Source organism: Ischnura elegans, chromosome 9 (genome assembly GCF_921293095.1).
Source record: "Ischnura elegans chromosome 9, ioIscEleg1.1, whole genome shotgun sequence".
In the NCBI taxonomy this organism is placed as follows: domain Eukaryota; kingdom Metazoa; phylum Arthropoda; class Insecta; order Odonata; family Coenagrionidae; genus Ischnura; species Ischnura elegans.
The window spans coordinates 53,668,768-53,690,846 of NC_060254.1; the positions used below are offsets into that span (position 1 = coordinate 53,668,768).

General features: G+C 35.3%; 2 protein-coding genes across 5 annotated transcripts in view; one reads left to right on the plus strand and one right to left on the minus strand.

Annotated features, from left to right (window-relative positions):
• LOC124166114 (cullin-1) overlaps positions 1–3,836 on the minus strand; it is a 34,855-nt gene extending 31,019 nt beyond the window's left edge. The window contains exons 1-2 of one of the 2 annotated variants that reach the window (XM_046543770.1): positions 3,625–3,836; positions 3,041–3,202 (exon numbers count right to left, since the gene is read on the minus strand). In XM_046543770.1, the coding sequence (XP_046399726.1) occupies positions 3,041–3,180 (140 nt within the window). In that variant the 5' untranslated portion in view covers positions 3,181–3,202; positions 3,625–3,836. Of the gene's footprint in view, positions 1–3,040; positions 3,203–3,617 lie in introns of both variants that reach the window. The other variant, XM_046543769.1, reaches the window with a different exon arrangement.
• Positions 3,837–3,892: 56 nt separating this feature from the next.
• Positions 3,893–21,210, plus strand: LOC124166115 (DAZ-associated protein 2-like). 3 transcript variants are annotated; one of them, XM_046543772.1, is made up of 5 exons: positions 3,893–3,999; positions 6,591–6,650; positions 9,683–9,804; positions 10,851–11,048; positions 18,369–21,210. In XM_046543772.1, the coding sequence occupies exons 1-5, from the start codon at positions 3,984–3,986 to the stop codon at positions 18,549–18,551; spliced, it is 579 nt and encodes a 192-aa protein (XP_046399728.1). In that variant the 5' UTR covers positions 3,893–3,983; the 3' UTR covers positions 18,552–21,210. The 3 variants fall into 3 exon arrangements, with proteins under 3 accessions (XP_046399728.1, XP_046399727.1, XP_046399730.1); XM_046543771.1 differs by having other exon boundaries at positions 3,894–3,999; positions 6,576–6,650; XM_046543774.1 differs by having other exon boundaries at positions 3,894–3,999; positions 6,576–6,650; positions 9,683–9,789.
• Positions 21,211–22,079: the final 869 nt, after the last annotated feature.

Here is a 22,079-nt window from a genome sequence, read left to right on the forward strand (position 1 = left end):
CTCTATCACCTTACGGATGTTATTTTTAAGGTTAACAGATGGTCCCGATGGTCCGATCTACAAATCCTGATGCACGCCTGATGAAGCAGCTTGTGGGGTTGTATGTACATCTTTCAGCCTCTTCCCTCACAAACCAAACCCAATAAGTAGAAGTTCTGAACCTGTAGAAGTCAACTGACCTCTCTGCCAGAATATAAATCCCTACCACATGGGTTATGTTTCAACGCACGAAGGGAAAAAGGCAATGACCAATTGACCCATCAGTTTTCTAATTGAATTAAAAAATGCCAGATTTTTTCCTGAAGATGATGATGAACTTAGCCATAGATATGTTGGCATCAAGACACCTTTCGACCTGGTGTGAAGCCTGGAGAAACTTCATTAACACACACACAAATTACTAAGAGCAATTTAAGATTCAATAGCAACTTGTATAATATGCATTGTTTTAAAATCCATAATTATTGACAACCTTATAATTTGTCATTTTAATGACAAATGAAGCTCTTGTGGACTATCATAGGAGATCTAATGACCCTCACTCAACTCCCTACGAACAACTGAAAATTGCCCTGACCCAACTTCCTAACTCTTTCCCAGGTATCCAGATCAATTCACATAATTGTACTTATCTTATTGGTAAAAAACCAGCAAAATTGAAAGTTTTAGCACATACTCTCCATCATGTGTCTTCTTTTCCCAATCTGGTGGCTGAAATTTGAATTTTAGATGCACCCATCAAGATCTACAGTGGCAGATCCAACATAAGTATAAGGGCGCTAAGGCTAGGAGGGTAACCTTCCTGTAGTAGTGGCAGTCCAAAAAAATTACCATTTTATCTAGTGTAAATTGAATACCAAAGGGAGGAGCTATAGCCCCCCCAGCCCATCTCTGGATCTGCCACTTGATTGTAACATATCAAAAAAGAGTAAAATAGGCCCTAAGTTTAGAGCTAACTTGTATTTCAATTTGTTAAAGTAGGTAGATATATCAGAAAATAAAGCTAAATACTTTTGTATGAAATGGCAACCTCCAAAATATTCATATTTTACCTAGTGTGTGTTTTGACCTAATGGCTCCCTTAGACCCCCATTGATCCACCACTGAAGATCAACAATCATAGGAATTATGCACATATATATTACAAACCAATGTACGAGTCTTTCAAAGAAGACATTTATGCAAATTCAAACTTGCAATGTGACTGGATAGTACCAATGAGCTGAAAGTCACATAATAAAAAAATTATGTCCTTCTACTATCAACCCCTGCCTTCTAAATTAAACACATTTTTGGGAAAGAAGCCATCCACATGAAAAGCTTCCTATGCCATCAGTGACCTCAGAGATAGACTGAAGGACAGAAATCCCACAAGAGTCCACAGTGATTCCATGAAAATGACCAGAAACAGTATTCTATGCCCTTATCCGTGAATAAAGCCATAGGCAGTGCATTCCTATTACACTGCTAAGAGTTCAGACGGTAATACAAAATACATATGCAAAATGTGGTTATTCTTTTTTCAAACACAATCACCTATAAAAATATCATAGGACTAGAGACTAGAGAGCAGAATAACGATCAGAAAACAAAAATTAAGTCTTAAAATGGATATTGAACTATTATAAATACAATGCCTGTACTCGCAGAAAGTTTATCATCGCAGAATCATCCAATGCATTATGTTCTAAGGCATCAGATTATTCAAATGGGGAAAGCTTGTGGGTACAGCACTTCAAATGCTCAAGCATTCAAATCCTGGTTAGGGAAAAAAGCCTCTGGATGTTCCATAGCAATTATCTTTGAAGTGGGATGGGGGATGGAAAAGAAACTGGCCTCCCCTACCCATAAGGTGTGAAACTAACTCTTTTGGCTTAGTTTGGGTGAGCTCTACCTTGATATATCCAAACCAACCTTAATGTTGAATCACTGAGAGTGTGTGAATTTTCTAAATTTGTATCACACATGGGCTATTACACATCCTATTACATCAAACATAGAATGTTACATCAAAGTCTGCCAACAAATATTAACCCCACAGACAAGCAAACAGGAGATATTTAATAAACCCAGCAAAGGATCCTTACACACAACATTGCTAATACTAACCACATAAGAACCATGCAAATACCGTATTTCTCCAAATATAGTCCCCCCCCTAATTTTGAGGCCTCAGTCTCAGGAAATAAAAAAAATGCTTGAATATAGTCTCCCCTTTACTTTTACCACGGTCCTTTATGGAAAAAGGGGGGTCTATATTCAGATAAATACGGTAAATACCATCCTATTTTTATATCAACCATTTCCTCTCAATCATCCCACAAAGTTGCTAATGAGTTGCGTCACACATTATTACAACCTTGAAAGAGACATATGTTAGTACTGAGATTGAAACCTGTACTAATTCTCAAATTTTAGTGCAATTCTTCTTCAGTGAGGTAGTAAACAATCAAAACACTTTTAATCCTCGTCGTGTATGCATATGATACGATTCTCTAACTCAAGCAACCAGACCCACAAGTTTAAAAATAATTACATCACACTGCACCCATTTGCTTGGAAAAGCAGGCTACATATCAGACTAGAATCGTCAATGACGAATTTAATTAAGTCTATAGGAATGTTAAGTCATGACGCACTTACTGATATCCCACTTCTTGAATTTTGGAAAGAGATAAGGCCCTAATATGTGTACACTTTATTCAATTTTTGGTTTCGTGGATAAGACTTACCCAGGACCTCTATATGAGTTTACGCATGTACAATCTACAAATGAGAGAAAATATATCATAACCTTGATATTCACACCAAGGAGATGTCGTTTTGAATAAGTTCCTCTAACTTCAAATTAAGCCATTTTTGGACCAAAGATGGGAAAAGGTAAACATTGTCGAGTATCTAAAATAAAACAATATTATACCTAACAACAAGTATTTAACGAATTATCGACCTCGGAAGGGGATGTGAAGGTCTCACAGATGGGCGTCTGAAGGACAGACTTTTCAACCCAAAACACAAATATATTTCTACAAAAGGATACGTGTACAGCTGCATGTATCGACATCTCTGGATAAATTGGCGGTTGTATACCCTTTCTATGCCTTCCTTTAAGTCTCCCCATATCTGATCCAAATCAATTTGCTTCAGGCCAGGAGGATTGGCGTTTTTCTGGCCGGACATTTCAAGGAACTCTTCTAGAGACCTGAAATGAAGGTGAATTCCATAAAACTCTGATTCACAAGAAAACTAGTAATGGTCATATTAAGTTTTCAGAGTTTTCAAGGTTGGCAATATAATCAAGTTATGAGATTTTCGTATAAAGGAATATAAACAAATACTTTGCCAATAAAATCAATCTAAGAAATTGTACCGACCACTGGCTTTACAAAATTAACTTTCCATCATGAAAAATGACCAACATAGAAGAGATTTGTCAAGAATTAGAAAGTTCGCATTCGTCCAATTAACACGGAAATGATATCTCCATTGGAACTTATTGAAGCAGGATAAAAGAATAGACTGAGGTATTTAATTGTCAGACACACTATATTACATTATACAAAACTCAAGCCTTAAAAGTAAACAAAACTAATAAATGAAACAAATAATCGACTTACGTCTCACCCTAGCAAGTCCCGTTCTTCCTATGAGATTTTTTCAGCGGTGGTCTTGAACACTAAGCATTCCAGCCTATTTCAATAGTTCACTATTGCACGAAAACCATATCACCAATGATTTGGAACAAAAAACAATTTTATTTTGTAAGGTGATCCTTATACACGAAAATCCAAAAACTATCGTAATGACGGCAATAGTTTTCCTTGCATTCACGTTCTCGACGAGTCTCGCATCCAACGAGACTGTCGAGCAGCTTCCGGTTTCGAGACGTAGACGACGAGTGTTGTAGAGCAGCCATTTGGAGGTCCCGTGATTGAAATCTTCAATTTAACATTTGTTCACCGCTCGAATCATATTTCTTAGTTATGTCTGACAAAAAAGGTACGGTATGATGGTTTAAGTGGAATAATGTACAAATATTTTATTTTATTTCTCGTTTAAAAGATTTCGCTAACGGTGGAAATAAGTATATTCCAAGTACTCCTCTTGTGATTTTCAATGTTCGTCCATTCATAGACTTTCTCGATTAAAGTGAATAAGTTTTGTAATTAAAGAAGGCAAATGCAATGCATACGATTTTTCTGTTAACGAGTTGGTTTCAAGTGTGACATTTCGAAGCGCTAATGGATAGGTGTATATTGAGTTTTCGGAGGCTGACGTTATGGCCGCCATTATTTTATCTTTGGAAAACTGAATTAGCTTGGGCTAAAGAATTATTTCATAATATTTCATGTCGAAAAGGTAAAATTAGAAGTCGATCAATAATGGATTTTCTCAGTAAAAGGGATTAACTTTATCTCCTTGCCTACCCGAGATGTCACTGGGGAATGAATTTATCTAAGATTAGCTAAAGCAAATCTCAACAACTTTCAGTGCTGCTGTTATTTTTTATTTCAGAGGACAGCTCTCAAGTGCATCATAGTAGGCAAACACCACGTCAAATAAGGCTTATTGACCGCTGGCTCAACTTGAGAGAAATTATGCGTTAAATATCTATGTCCAGGGTAAACATGATAATTATTCCTTTCAGCTTTCCTGTTGTGGATCTTTCTTGGAAGGATATCGTTGGCTGTTCTAGAAAGTGACATCATATTAAACGTATTCTTCTTCTACGTGTACCGGCTGCCTGCCTAATCTCCTTCACTAGACCTAGTGTAGTAATTGAGTGCAATATATGTTATTTTCTTGTTACATAATGTGATAATATTGCATGAATGGAAGAAAGGAATTGAAATACATTCACAGAGCTCAGTATCATTATTGTTCTATTTTGTAATGTTCTCTGAGATGGTAAACGACTTAAATCTCTTATTGATTACATGACTACCTGAACCCTCTGTGAAGGTGAATTAATTCCCAACTTTCAGTTTTTAATATGCTGTAGTTTTTGATGGGTTTTTTGAAGTGTCACCAGTGTTAATTGGCACTAATACTGACCTTGGCAGAAAAATCAGAATTATATGTGGTTAGAAATGTTCGTATATTTTCAGGAGATAGGGTTGATTTGTCTTTTTTGAGCGATTAAGCGCTGTTATTTTTTCATTTATTATTTTGAAGTGCATGCATTCATTTTTTTTGTCCACTCATTCAGTATATGCAAGTACAGTTTTGGTAATTGTGCCTTAGAAATATGCACAAAGTTAGTTACGTAGACTGTATGAGAAGGATGAACAATTGCAAAAGCTATTCTGGTTCTTCTGCCTGAAAAGAGCAATGACTGACTGTATCTATGGCAATTTGGTGCTACTATTTCACGTTTCCTCTTATGATTTATTGGGCTTGTTGAATAACACATTAATGCATGGCCTGTTTACCTGATTTTTTTTAGATTTCAATTGTCTTGTACTTGGCACTTAACTATCGCATTTTATTGTCATCTTCTCTGAATTCGCTTGTAGTGTTTTGCACGTAGCTATCAAAGCACTCGTAGTTTGAGCTCCTCACTGTATTGTGTGTTCTGTAGCCATAGCAGAAAAATCGCATTTACATTTCTCTTTCAAATTCTATTTTCTTGCAGTTTTTCTTTCACAAATATCTTCCTATGTTTGCATAAACAAAAATTGTGATTTTTCTGTAGCACTTATGTGATTTATTGGGCTTTTTGCATTCCTTTATTTATCTTGGGCTGATGTTAGTAATTGGACTGCAGATCTTAGATGGTAGTAATAATTTTTCTTATTATTTGGCCTTTACCATTTGGGTGTAAATTGCTTTTGCAAGGCTTCAGTCTGCTTTATTTTTGTTTTGTATATTCTTTAGTTTAGAAAGAATGGAAAGGTTATAATGTTGAGAGTTTGTGGGGGTATATGGGAAGGAAACCAGGAAAGATTTGTTTTATTAGTTTCAAGTATAATTCATTACTGTCCCATCATGATTACTTGCATAATTCACTGAGGATGACTTAATTAGATCATGATACCAGAGAAGTCTTGAAAACGTCTGTTTTAGATCATTTGTTTACAATAAATATTTGATGGCTTCCTCAATGTTGCAGAATTGCCACACTGGCCTATTATATTTATAGATATATTCATTGTTAGTTAAAGTCTTTGGTCTGAACATACCTGCTTTAGACTACTTCCTTTCATGTGAACGGGCATGTGCTTGTCTTTTACGTTTTAGTTTGCATTAAATATGCATAGAATCAGTTTGCCCTCACTCTACCTCACTTTTTCCACAATATTTAATGTAAAACCTCTTGATCCATCCATTTATCCTTCCAATTAACCAATAAAACCCTTCCTGAAGTCAGATCTCGCACCGAAGTTTGTCTTTTGGACAGATAGGTTTGGCTTACCTGAGAGGAAAGTTGACTTCTCTTCACTAGTCGTAACTTTGCTCTCGTGTTGAGGAATTTCCCTTATTTCCACCCTTGTCTTTTCCATCCTAACTCCTATCCTTTCACTACCTTTCCACCTCCTAGAAGTGATTAGTTATGCCCAACATGTCAATGGCAGATTTCTTTATTCCAGCTTACCCAGGCCAGGCACAGGCAGGATTTGTACCTACCGCTCCACCTTCTGGATATGGTGGTGAGTACATACTAAGGGTAATTTCCGAATACTAAGTAGTTACAAACTATTAGGATACAATGGAATACCGTTTCGTCTACGGTATTGCGTCCGGTGATCCTACGAATTTGGTGTACTTTAAGTGCGTTAAGATTTTTATGATGTCACTTTAATGGCACGCTATCTTGCTGTGCCAGTCAGTCACTGGTAAAATTTTCTTGGAATTGCATCGTAATTTTCATTGGTGGGACCCGAATAATGTAATGCAATGGGATCAGCCGCGGACTGGTAAAACTCATCGCCCAGTAAGCATTTGGATACCAAATATGTGGAGTTATTTTGTATTTATCGTTGTAGATTAAGCCCACTATGGCAATTTTAAGGAATTCGATTTGCTTAAAAATTATTTCTTGCAGTTGGCTTCATCTAAGTAAAGTATATGTAGTTCCCGTAAAATCAATAAATCGTAATGGCGATTGATTGGGTAAGGTATGGAACGTCCGTATACGACTCATTCTATAACTATCAGCTCATATATGGATGAATTAAATTCCGCATTCAAGGTCATTTTTCTCCCACGGAGAAAATAATCTTCGATGAAGTCACTATTGTGGTATACCAAGTCTTTGCTCGACGATTGATTTGGACCAGCCTCCCGGGTTCGCGTATTCGCCGTTTAGAAGCATGCGTTATGGTTCCCGGTCGATAATTGTGCTATTCGCTGTAAAAAAAATTGTTTTTGAGTCTATGGGTATCTGCATCGTGGTTAAACATCATACTTCTGCTCAGGATATTTCGATCGACGTCACGCCCGAGTTATCCACTGCGAAAATGGGTCAAGGGCGAATGTAGCGCATCAGGGCAGACTTTTTCTCTCATGCGAGGTTTCCCGTGCAGGACTGCAGATGTTACTTATTTTAACAGTTGAAGCGTTCGCGAAATATTCCGTGGGCGATGAAATTCGGAATCGCAATAACCTGGTGAAATGTGCTTCCGTATCATCTATTAAGTTGGAAGAAAACTAGATTGTCCCAGGCACTTGCTACTGCTTCCCCTGCGATCGTCGTAGCTGAAGGGTTCGGTTGGGGGGGAGGGGGTGGGAACGGGAGTCCTTAGCTGCGGGTCGATTATGTTGCTGTCCAAGCCGTTGTTCGAATGACGGAACCGTCACATCGGTGACGGCCGTAGATTATATAAAACCCTCGGGCGTCATATCGACGTCATCGTTGTCATTAATCAACCGTTTTTAACTATACAGATTATGTATTTAAACATTTCCGTAGTGAGTAATTATTTTGCTTCGCGGTCAAAATAGTTACATTGATACATTACCTCATTTTTAATTTGAACTCATTATTTGTATTGAAGAATTATAATCGGACCTTTTTTCCTGGGGAACGTTGTTAAGTAGCATTTTGACGCCTTTTTTATCTGATAATTTGATCAAAGTTATTGTATATTTTTCAAGAAAAACTTAACTGTATTTAACAGATCTATGATTTATATTAAGAATTGTTGTAGCCAAAACCACAAGAACTGCTCTTGGACAGGAAAATCATTGATTATTTCGCCACCATCGTTTTTTCAGGAAAAATTCCCAAATAATGATTCAAGTTATATCGATATTATATGCTGACATAATGTGTATTATTATTTTCATTTTACTCTCCATTAAAAAACTGTAAATCATAAACTTCCCCTCCAAATGCTTTCCTATTGTTCCAATGTATAAGCTATTTCATTTTCTCTGTGTTGATGATACTTTTCTGCAACACCTTCAAATACATTATGAACTTGTTTTATTTAATACTGCTCAGCTGGATCAAATGCAGCTATTATTAATCTCACTTGCAGCTTCTATGTTAATTAATCATATCATGATATAATGACACAATTTAAGTAATACTTGGTATTTGTATTTAAAGCAAAATAATTAATTTTTCCAAGTAATTGGTATTTAAAATAGGTATATTATCTTAATACTTGTATGGTCTTATTGGCCAAAAAACTACCTATTTACATATTATTGTTATGGAAAGAGTGAAATAGGGAAACAAATAAATGAGTCTCAGTCCATCATACTGAAGAGAAAAAGTGCTATTAAAGTTTGGGAACTCTTGGCGACATGAAAACTCAGTTAGTGGATTATAGTTGCAGATCAGATGCATTATATATCTTGGCATTTGGTGTTAATTTGTATGCTATGTCCTTGAGGAGGTTGAACTGAAATTTTGGTGAAAGTTAGGTGATATATATTATTATTGTCCTTACATTTCTTAGATACATGTAACCAGAGAACCAGTCGCTAGAAGGCAGCTATTCCATCCGGGTTCATGTTAAATCAAGTTTACTCACTTTAAATGGATTTTTTTTTTAAAGGGTCATTATACTGTGAATGAACAGAATGTATTTGTTCTGGGAGATACATAACATGTACTTTCAACATTATTCATCTCCTCATAGAGTATTAAATTGATTCTTTTGATAACAGTGGGATACTTCATTCCTATGGGCTAATGAAATACTTGGCCTAGAACAAATGATTAAATTGATCATTTAGGGGATTGTATCGGAGGTGGTGATTGACATGTTTATTGACCAGAAGTTGTTGTTAATGACTGGACTTCTTGTCTAGTGCCACTTGTTCATTATTATTGCACGCCCTACTAATGATAAGGCCTGCAGAAATATAAAAGTGTCAAAACAAAGATGTGAAGCCATCATTTTAAGGTCTATTGGATGCCTATTTTTTCTAGAATTCTGTATCAAATACAAAATATCAAGTATGAATTCATTTTCATTATAAGTTTGCAATGTTGAAACTTGACAACTTTTGAATTCAGATGCTTTACAGTTTAGAAATGCTGAATCTGCTATTTCAACTTCTGCTGACTTTTTCCTATAATGACATATAGGGAAAACCTTGTAATTATGGGTTTGCATGAGTGGGTAAAGATTTAATAGAATAATTGAGGGTTTAAATGAGTGTCCAGCCTCGTAGGGACTGTGTGGTGATGACATTTTGGGTGTCTGGCTGAAAGTTTGTTCCACAGTTCCAGGAGCAAGTCCGTATGGAGTGTTCCCCGCCCAGGCGCAGTTGTACGCAGCAGCCGCTGCGCAGGGACCCCCTCCAACTTATGACCAGTCACTGACACACCAGGTAGTGGGACAACAGGTGGGGTGGGAAATCACAGCAGTACTGTCTCTCTAGTGCTCAAGTCAAAAATTTCAGAGAAAATAAATCAGTACTTTAAATAAGGGTGATATCCTGAAAAACTTGCCATCAATTGAGATTTCTTTTTATTTAAATTCATTATTGATTTGAGGCACCTTGGATAACCTTATAATTCTAAGAGAGAAAAATTAATTGTCTTTAACAATGTTGTGTTTAATTTATTGAATCATCATCTATTTAATAAAAATGTAAATATCTGCAACTAGACTTCTCACTTTTCCAATTTGTGATGTTTGCCACTACTAAATTAATTTGGTAACATTACTTTGAAGAGCACATTTTAAATAAATTAGCTTATTAGATAATTTATCGATAAGAAGCTTTTTCCTATATCCTTCTCTTTACTGTTGTTCATTTTTGTATATCATTTTCCTTAACCTCTTAACCCAGTAGTCAATATGTGTAAGCTTTGCTATACACTTTTTTGAATAAATTCATTGGTTTAATTGCTTTGCTGATGCTGTATTTTTACAATTTTGTAATGTAAATTATTACAGGGGAATTACTTAAAGAGAGAAAGTAATGAATTTGTACTAAAGATTAAGTGCATGTATGCATGTGAACATTAACATTGGATGTAATTTTTTTAAATATTAAAATTAACATGCATTACTGCATCATGACCCTGATGTTTATAAAGTGTTTTAACTGTTCAAGATTAGAAAAGGAAAATATTTCTTACTTGTTGAATAGTGCATGGAATAAGTTTGCTTAAATGTATTGTTTGGACAAGCTGCTGAATGTTTTTTTATTAATAACTTTTTATTATTTGGGAAGAGTGCATTATTAATGTGTAGTTTCTGTGGACTTGCATTAAAGAGTTTTTATTACAGGAGCTGTTGGTATGGTGTGGAGATTTCATGCTGATGGGATATTCTCAATATTTATGTACAATTTTTTTGTAAGGGTGTCTAATACAACACCTGGCACAGTTCTAAAGAAAGCAGTAGGAGTAAATGTTTTTGTTGCCAACTTACTTGCCGCAGGTGTACCCACCAACTACTGGTGCATCTGTTTATGCAGCCCAAAACTACCAGGCCGCTGCTGCGGCCGCAGCTGCAGCTGCTCAGGGGTACCCCCTTGGTTACCCAGTTTACTCACCCATGCAGGCATATTATCCATCGCTCACGTACTCGTATCCTGGCATGCAGCCTGCTCCCCTGCGCTCCACTGTTATGATCCCGGTATGAACACGCTGCTGCTAATGTTGTTGTTGAGAAATCCTATCCACGTCTGGAAATCCCCATAAGTAATGCTGTATTTGCTCAGCTCTAAGATGATGGTGTGTTCTTTCACCTGGAGATAAAGAAGTAAGGGGTCTTTTATTAATTATCAAATTAATCAGCACTGAGTGGAGGTTGTCTCAAGTTCAGTAGCCCTTTGGATTGCATTTTCCATGCACACCTGAGAATGCTTGTGTTTGTTGCAAGTTAGTTCCACTAAATTTGGGCAAGTATGTTCTCACTTAATTATATCATTCAGATGTCCAGAGGTGTCAAGGAAAATGGGAGATGCATGTTGAGTGTTTGTGAGTGGCCTTAATTGAGCTTATCCAATAGAATATGGGCCCAGTGGCTGTTAATTATGAGGTTGTGCACCATCCGCCATCATCATAGACCAGTGCAAATATAGTATGCTCTCACTGACAAGAATATAGACAATCAACTTCACTCATGTAGGGTGACTTTGTCTGTAAAGTGAACGACTAATCTTTGGAAAAGCAGTTAAGCTTTTTGGAAAATTTGAAAATGCATCACTAAAAAAAAATTTGTGGTACATTTGATGTAGCTTTTTAATGGTGGAAGACTTCTTTGTAAGGAAAATAATGGTCAACATTAGCTTTTATCACAAGGTATTTGTGATAAGAGCTTATTGCATTATACTTATTCTGATGTGCTTGGTGATGTTTTCTCCTCCCAGTGTTTTCTGTTTTTATAGTTTAAGAATGAGAGGCTGACCTTTTTATGAATACGAGTGCTAAAGGTAATTGTGATTTAAGTTGAATGGTAGGCAATATGAATTATTTTACGCTGTTTGTTGCATGCTGTAACTTGTGCTTTTTTTAACTTATGGCTGCTGCCTTTTTGAATTTGGTGCATGATCCTATTATTCACAACTTCTTCGAATTCTTTGTCATTTGTATCAATCATTTACTGTCAATTTAAATGTTTCACTGTGGGTATTTTTCGGGAAATATTGATAGTTCTATGCCTTTTGGTTAGACCTTAGGCTTGACCTACATTTTGTGGACATTTTCAGCTCCACCTAAGAACACTGCTTTTGCATAACTGTTGCCACTGTAGGCTTTATTTTTTTCATTGTCATCACAATATAGTGCTTTGCTCATCAATTTTTACTATTTGCCAATTCTATGTTTTGTTATTTGCTGTTTTGGTATGAATTTTTTTGTCATTTTTTGCCAAGGCTTTCTTTTTTAAAGCTTTTAAGTGTATGAGCTTGATTTTCATTATTTGTCATTTGAAAAATCAGTACACGTAGAAAAAGTTAACTTTTACTTTCTGCAATGTCACACTATAAGTTTATTAAGAAATGCATCATATATGAATGTTTTGCTGTATGTTTTAGAGATCTATGTATTTTTGCTTATCATATCTAATTAATTTTCACGTCAATTATTGAGGTAATTAGTATCTAATGTTGGTAACCCGTTTGATTGCAGAGAATGTCATTATTCATGGCCAAGTATAAAAATAAGATAATTTTGCCATAGTGTCATCATTGCTTCCTTAATACATTTAGGATGCAACTTTGTGATTCCCCTGAAACAGTGCTTGAGATTGAGAGAAAAGCTACCCTGAAAAAGTGTTGGTTGATGAGGTAATTTCATTAGTTATTGGGAATCTTATTTCTGCAATGAGTCTTAAAAATATTTTTCTGTGTTTTGGTATTCCCATTTCTTAGTGCCAACTATATACTGTGGATTATCAATTGCCACTGACGTTAATGACCTTTGAAGCTGTAAATGTCATTGTTTAAAATACATGGGGTGCCAGTGATCCATAACTTTTAAGTCACTCATAACAATTTTAATGGAATAAATACTATTTTAAATACCTATATTTTCTGCTTTAACTTTCCATTTTTCCAAACTTATTATTGTGTCGTCAGCCACAATGGATCTTAGACTGATCACTTCAATAATTAAAATATCTTTTATACTGCTAGCAGTATGGGTTGGGGTCATTTAGTCTTAACCTCTTCAGTAGCTTCATTTAAGCACTAATCCTTTCGCTCGAATTTGCTTAGGTGACAACATAATCTTATGTCGTTCCCATCTTTCACGATATAATCGATTCATGGTTATTTTCCTTGTCAATCATTGCGTCTTATTTATTGGTCAGAGAGAATATCATTTTAAAACTTTGTCTTTAAAAAACTATAGTACATCTTTATCATTATTGTTCAGCATTCCTGATAATGATGTAACTACTCTCCTCTAAGTTCTCCCTTTGCCCAATATTTTTATGCCAAAACATTTAATGTGCCAACAAAATTATCTCAGTAATATTCTCCAGGAATTTTTGTATTTTGATTTAGTAACTGGATTTATACAGTAAAAATATGCTGTTGTATATATAACGGGGGATGTTTTTTTAAGCGAATAATAAAATGTTTATGTAAATATAGATAAAAGCCCCTCTTCCTCCATGATTACCAATGAAATAAAATTTCTCAGAAAAGTCCCACAGCATGTATTTCATATCTCCCAAAGACTCATATTTGATTAATCATCTTGGAAAGGACTGTTAGGAAATTTAAAGATGGACAAAATTAATAAGGCCGAGAAAGAACTTTCTCTTGCTCAGCTTATGCCTTCAGCGATGCAAGAACTGTAAATAATTTAATTTCGTCAGTTTTCTGTCAACCATACCATAGTTTCTGGCTCCAAAGAAATATATCAGATCCTGGGTTGGGACATACGAGACATTATTAGTGTGTGCCCGCTGTTGGTCAGGCAGAGAACATCTGTAAACGGTGGGATGATTGGCACTGTTATTGTATTTTAAACAATTTTTTTCCAATTTCCAGAATTGGAAATCTTATTTTTTATGCTTAGTTAATTATCTCCAGGATTTGCACTGTGCTGGTACTTGAGGCGCTAAGTTTTCTATGGCTGACTAAAAATTGGTACTCATCACCATGAAGATAATGGTTGAATTGGCCCGAGAAAAGTTGGCACTTTTTGTACCAATTCAGTAGGAATCTGGAGAAAAGCTTATGCGTATTTATAATCAGATCGAACTATCTCATATCCTACTAGCTTCATTTCTTATCAATGGTAACTTACTGAGGAGGGTAAATGTACTCAATGTAGTCGTATTTACTGTATGAAAGCTAAAAAATTCTCCAGTTACTTCTTAAAGGTTATATTCTCAATTTAGAAATTAATTCGTGCAAATGTGGAATTAGCCATGATTGGAATGTGAGAAAATTTAAGGGATTCAAATACACATAAAGGAACCATTTGAAAATGTAACTTTTTAACATTTTGAAACTCAATTCATTAATGCAACTAATTCGATTGCTCACTATTGAATCTGTGTACTATTTATCATTTTTAAACTGCTTTTTCGTGAAATGGCAAGCCAACTCTTAATTCTCCTCAATTATTCAGCTCTTAATCCTTAATTTAGCATCATTGAGTGGATATTTCTCAATACTTTCATAAACTGTTGTGGATAAAATGCTCTTGGAAAGTGCCAGTTGCAACATTCAAGCCATCAATTTTGCAGTAGTGCCAAATATAGGAAAAAGTATTGGCTTCATTGGTATCTAAGAGGTCATGACATCAAAATTTTTGTGTATTTTAATGTGTTGTTTATCAGGCTATTCCTATGCTTTGTACTGGGAAATTCATTCTTTCAGCTAATATTGGGAATACAAATCTCAATTTAAAGAGTTTGTTCACAGAAAGCGTGTGATATGTGTTGTAACTAATAGAAGGTGAGTATGTGATTCATTTTGGCTCATTTTCTCATAGGCCGGAATAGAGTTACTTATCAGTTATCATATATCAAAATTTAGCTTCATATCATTAACCATAGTGAAAAATTGTTCTCAAGTTGTTATCATCTACTAAATGCTGTGTATGTTTTTTCGCTAGAGCTGCAACTTCATGCCTAATGTTTTATTTGAGAAGTGAATGTGTAATCATAAATTGGAAGTCATTCGTACATTTCCCTGCTAACTGAAGTCTCATTTGGAAATGTGTTAATTGTTATCACAAGAAGCCCTCTGCCTTGAATTGTTTCTTAGGGGGATGACCTCATAACATTAGTGGTGTCCACTCAAAATTATTAACTATATTTGGGACTCCCTCATTTTTACATTTTATTTCACTTGATAATCATAAATGATTCTCCTTGCACTTAAACTTATTTTCTGTGATCGTAGCTTGTCTTTAAAGTGAATTACATTTAGATTTTATAAGGAATATTGAGGCTCTGATAGCATTGCCTACCATCATAGATACTTCATCCCCAAGCATTTATCATGTTTTCTCACATTACAAGGAAATGTCTTTGTTCCCTTCTCATTAAAGCTTAAAATTGACATCATATTTTGACTTTCTCCTGACTGTAATTAATTTAGAAGTTAGTTACCTGAGGTTTACAACTAAGGCTGTCTATTGAGGAGTATATATGCTGAATTGGGTTGTTAGCTCTCCATTTTTTAACTAAATGTCAGTGGAAGAATACAAATTAAAATAGGCTCATGTAGTTCTCTGGTGCATTATCCATTAGTGTAATGCCCATTCTTTTGAAAATTGCTGTTAAAAGAAAGCCGGTCTATGAAAACAGGCCTCAATGAATTAATAGAATAATACTGTAATTTTTATCAGTCCAACATTCTTCAGTTTGTGGCAGGGCGGTGAAAAACGCTGTTTTGTGTATGGCATTAGATTTTATTAATAGTGTGGATACTATTAATGATCCTGGATTAGGGGTGGGCATACCCTTGCGTGAGTGCCAGTCAGTGAATATATGGCTTTATGAGAAATAAACATCATATGCCAAGTCGTTATACTACCATGCACATGGTGCTTTTAATAGTGGCTTCATGCAATCATCTTTTGAGGAGCGAAACATTAGCTAGTTGATTTCAACTCCATTACTGTCTTGTGAACAGCCAATCATGTATGTTAGCTAGCATGAAAATAACCTCAGGTACAAGCTGGTAGCATTTAGGATCATCACTATTTCTAACTCAGCACTAATGGACATACATACTCAAAGGCTATGTTGATGTCAGGCATTATTAATATATTAAGCTCCTCAACCTTATACTTTTGAATTAAATATTTGACTTTTACTTATGTAGTTAATTACCAATATTTATACAATTTTTATCAAAGTAAGATATTTATGAGATCAACAACCAAGTACTGAATTAGATTGTCTTCATTGCTATGATATGCCAAACTTAAGAAATGCTTCACGACTATTTAAGTACATACTCAATATTGTACCTGAACACTAAATAATAGAGAGCAGCCTGTTTACGGTAGTTCCCAACGAGTTAACCCAGGGTACCAAGTGTGATGTTAAACTATGATTACTCGAATGACGTTTGTGTGAAGCCAACATTTAATGTTGTTTATTCCCAAGCACATCCATCATATCCTTTCCTGCTTTGTTGTTCAGTTCAATCCTGTAAAATATCACTTGAAATGAAGGGCTTAGTTTGATACTGAAGGTATTGTGGGATAGGTCCTTGAGCTATTGATTTAGAGTCCAAAAGTCCATGTAAAGCCTTTAATCTCTGCACAATGCAAAAAGCCTTACAGTGTGAGGTGACCCAGGGAAAAGGAAGTGTTTCTGCTGTATGAGCGAAAAAATCACCCTATCGTGGTTAAATCTGGACTGAGCTCTACCTCATCCATCCGAAGTAAGTTGAAGCTGAGTGAGTGTAACTGTGATAGATTTGATCTCCAGCATTTCGGGAAAGGTTATGTGGCATGGAAAAGAAATTGTTGAGTTTTGGCTGATTTTGGCATGCTTAGGCAAAAAGGTTGCCCGCCCACTTTAGGTTCTGTATTAAATATTCTCTTTAGCTGTTATTATCTTTTGATTTTAGCTATATTATTCTACGAATTAACTTCGTATAACAATGTTCCCAAATATCTTAAAGATAAAAATTTGAATGAAAGATAAGAGCCTAGGGGTGGTCTTTGCATTTAGGTTCAGAGCATTCCACCTCTACAAAAAAAAAAGATGGTAGTTATCCTGTTGTTGAATTTAATTCACTTTAAAGTATAAAACTCCTATTAAATATGAATTGTACAATGGTTTAGTGAGATTTATACATGAACTTTATAGTTAACTCCACTGTGGCCATTAGAGTTGGAGTGAATTTTTTAAGTGCCGTGATGTACTTAATAAAATCAATAGGTTCTTAGAAGACTATTTTCAGTGTGAATTGCTAAGTTATGATTTGAGTTTTGGAGAGTTGATTTCTATGAAATAATTCACTCTTGAAGTAATTTCAAGGTTAAATTGTATAAGTATATTGTTATTCTAAAACAAATATTCGTGGGCTGTTTGTAAATATATAATTATGTGTAACTGACAAAATTATTAAAATGCATGGTAAAGTCCAAGATGTGACTGGCTCTTTTTCCTTAAATTAAAGATAGGTTCATGCCTCTCATTACTTAACTCCTACACATGTGGTAATGTGCCCCTCTAAATGAATGCATTCTTTTAAAATGAGGGTTTATCATGCTCAACCCTTCTGCTTGGTGTCCTAAGTTAAGGGTGTATTTACATTAATTTTTTCATTAGTAAATGAGGTGCTTGCCTCAATTTTTTGGGCATTCATTTGTTCGGGCACAGATATGGGAGGAATAACAGCTTTCTATAAAAATGAAAGTTGTTTCATTTTTATCAAATATGTTTGGGATGCAGGCCTGAAATTTTTGCTGGTGATGGGAAAGTCATGGTTCACTCATAGATAGTGAATTGGACTATTGTGGAACCAATTGGGATGGTGTGGCCAAGGTCTTGTTGTTAGCCATTACTGGCCAAGATAATGCATCACTAACACTTGACCAGTCCTTTTTTGTGGTATATTAATTGTATCAAAATGTATGCTATTGTCATGAAATAAATTTTGAAGAGTCTATTTTCTATACCCATGTCAGCATCTACCTTTGTCTTTAAATATGAAAAATTTCCCCAGCATTTTGTTGGGGTTAAAGTTTTGATGTTCAAGATTACAGTATGTGCTGACAAGGGTCTACTTAATGGGCTTAAAAATTTTTATCAGAATAGCAAAAGTTTTAACAAGTAATATATCACACAAAAAACATAAAAGTGCAATCAATTGAGCTGTGGTGATGCATCTTCTGTAAGCAAAAGGGCCTGCCTCTCAGCCTTAACATATTTGAAAAGGGCTATAAAAGTTAGTGATGAATTGTGTATTTTCTCCTCTATGTACTGTACTTTTCACATTCCTTTTCTTCGTCCCTACTCTTGGCACAGAATGGATTTGATGCTGGTGCTCGCTTTGATGGGATTGCACAGCCAGTAATGCCCCCACCACCCCCCGGTGTGGCAGCTAACGCTGCCCAACTTGCGGCCATGGCAGGTCACAATGTAGCCATCTCTCAGAAGAAAGGTTCCTTTCTCACGGGTGGCTCTGAAGGTGGATACACTTTCTGGTAGACCAAACAAAAGATCTAATATTGGTGAGAATGGAGTTGGCAAAGGGTTGCAAAGGGAGGGGCAGAGGAGTGTGGTTGGTTCGGAATAGTAATCGAGAGAGGTTGAGCAAATCTCCACAAAATGGAGGGCATAAATTAGATCGGTGTTATATCTTTTAATGACGGGAGATGAGCATGCTGAAGGTTGTGGTATGTCCATTGGTGACGGGGCGTCGTTGCTGAATGTAACCCGATTTGTTTTTGCTTTGAGGAGTGCTTGTGTGCATGAATGTAATTTTTTTTTTGTGAATGCTTGAGTTGAATGATAGACACGGTTTTTGACGGAATACAAGTGAGCAGAATGAGGGAAATAATCTCTTTTTAATTAGCAAGTTTTTTTTATGAATGGTTGTGAGATTGAGTTGGTTTGTAGGGAACTTTCAGTGTCTCCTCAGAAAGGGGATGACTCCTCTGGTTCTGCTGTCTCCTCTGCTTAGGGTTGGATCATGGGAGCACAAGTTTGTTGAATGAATAATAGAATCTCTTACAGTATTTAAGTTATTCCGTATCAATTTCAAATTTCAAGATGCTATTTGCAGGGTTACATTTTGGTGGCATTTAATCTTAAAAGAAAATAGTCTCTGTCAATCTAAAAGTCTTTTGTTGGTGTAATTTTGAATGCTGGAAGTTAAATTCATTGAGTAATATTGTTGATGATCGAAGGATTTTGAATTTGAAGAAATGAAAGGTTCACCCCAAGTTTGACATGATTCAGTAATGGGTCAGTGGAAGAAAGAGAAAAAAATAATTATAACAAATACATAACCATAGAAGTGAGCCAACAGTCTTCTTCAGTTAAAAGTCTGCGAAAGCCTTGATTTCTCACCCGTCTTCAATATTTTCTAATTAGTGTGTTTACGCAGCACAACTTGAAGTGTATTAAGAATATGGATTCTTTCATACATATGTGAATTCATTCCTAGTCTTCTTTAATTGTGTTTAGCCATTTGGCTTGTATCACATTTCTAGCAGTGTGCATAATTTCTGCTGAAGCAACGATGACATTTTTATGTTAAATGTGTTGGACGCACTGTGTCTAGCAATGAAAAAATAAGTGGATCCTCATATCCCAGAGAAGGAGAGCTAAGGATAATAATAACTGATATTGCAACTGTTTCCATCTTTCTGGATAATGAAGAAAAGTCTTGTTAATCTTCAAGTAATTTGAACTAAAGAATTTATTCCTTGTTGTAGTTACCATGACAGTGTTGTGCATTTCTGATAGCAGTAACATCAGTAACTGGAAAAGGAAAGTAAACCTAGCTGAAATGCTTGTTTATACCATGTTCAAAACAATTTCTGAAATTGAAGTTAATTTATTTTTTCATTTCTGTTACCAGAGCAAAAGCATGTGTATATGTAAATAATAAAAAAAATCAAAGGAAAAGATATATACATGGTCGTATTTGTTGATTGTCATCTTTTCTGATGTAAATGCATTTCTCATGTAAATGCATGAATAAAGATTAGTGAATTTCCTAATTTGGTTTGGATGTGGTTTAAAAATTGAAATGTCTATCCCATTGCTTTGATAACTCTCCTATGCTCATTGATGTGAATCTGTTGACTCTGATTGCCTCCTCCATTCGGTAGAATGCCTGCTGCTGATAATGTGAAACTAATAATTTTTTTCACTATGCAGGATTACATTCTGATTTTTAAAAGGTTGATAAAAAAAGAAATAGGCAGAGGTAATGGGATGTCTTTGTGCATTGCTTTAGGAAAACGATTGGAACATAAAATATAAATCTTAGTGAATGAAATGTTGACTTCCTTTCTTGTAAACTTGAGTTAATGTAAACTGTTGCTATGCACAATGTAACCTGATCGGGGAGGGACAGATAGCTTCTAATCATTCGGAACTATTAAAGTCAGATAACAAGATTGAATCAATGTAGCTTACATTATGTAATTTCAGTGATATCTCAAAGATATTATGAGTTAGAAGTTTCATTTTTTATGTTAGACAACATCGGTCCTCAAAATTTTGACCCATTGTGCAAGTTTTCATATTAATAGGACTTGATTTCTACATAAAAAGTGAGCCATGTCAGTTAAGTATTGTCAGCTATATTTGACTGTGATCATATTTTTGTGAGCCTGAGTCCGTCATCAGGACCTGATTAGTATTTAAATTAACAAACTTTTCCAAGTTTGAAAAATCTATCATGGAGCAATTTTAGACTTCACAATGTTTTCTGCAGCTACTGTTATTGTAAATCGGTCTCTTAACTGCCTGTTGTAACTTTAGTTGCTGAGCAACGTCACTTGTATTACTTTATTTTCAAATGAACTTTATTATGTATTTGAATGCATCATATTTGGAGTGTAAAAGTTTTTAATCATGTTAATGTTGATGTTTAGATTGCAATGTCTAAATTAAAATGTTTTTTTTTTGTTAAGATGCATTGTAAAACTTGTCTTCGTTTTTCATTTGTCTTGTGATATTTCAAAATTAATGTACCTTCATTCAGATTTGTCTAAGTAACTGAAGTGAAGAACTCCATTAAAGTTGTGTACTCAAGTTGACATGATTTGAATAAAATTGTTTTTCAAAAATAATGTGTAACTGTACAAGGTTCACTTAATTAAAGTCAAACATTAAAACCTTTTTATTTAAACTGAATTTTTTTTACAATTCCTTTTGAATTTCCTTATCCAAGAGAACCCATTTTAGCTTTGGATTTTTATAGAGAATTTTATTCATAAGGATCAGTGTTTTATTTTGAAATGGATCCCTTTTTATTGAGGTATTTTTATCTTTCAAGTTAGGGTGCAGCTCAGCAGGTCTTAGACCTTGAACCTAGTTAAATGATGTGATTGCTGTTTGTGAACATTATTATCTTAGAAATGAAGTTCTGTTCTGCCTAACGGTTAAGTTAATGGTATTTGGAGATGTGTGCAATGTGAAAAGGCAGAAGGTCTTTAGCGGGAGTTTGATTGATTTGAGGAAGGAATGGGTTAAGAATTTTGATGGGACCATTGATCCTCTTCAGGGCTTTTAGGGTAAAAGTTTCTTGGGAGATGGGAGAGCATTGGCCTCTCCTGTGGATCTGGCTTTGAGAGGGCTGCAAAGAATTTTCAGAGACTGTTAAGGGTACTTCTTAGTGTGCATTGCTCAACCTCACCAAGGCACAGAGGAAGCACAAATTTTAGTTGGGGGTGAGACTAAGTCCCTACGGCAGAAAACCTCATGAAGCGTGTTTTTCAGGTAGGCATGCAAAAAATATTCCGGGTTAAACATGTTACTGAATTATGTGAACAAATTATCGACTTCATAAGATTTACTTAACTCAAAATTGTAGAAGTTAGCATTTAATGCTTTAAAACCAAAATTGCAGGGGATTGAGTTGGTTTGATGGCTAAAGAGTAAGATTCCTAACCAGTGGTCCATGATTCAAATCGTGGCAGGGACCTAGATTTCTCAAATCACTTAAGTCTCTAAGGTGAGGGTGCTTTCGATAAAGATCTTTGTCTGTTAGATGGGATC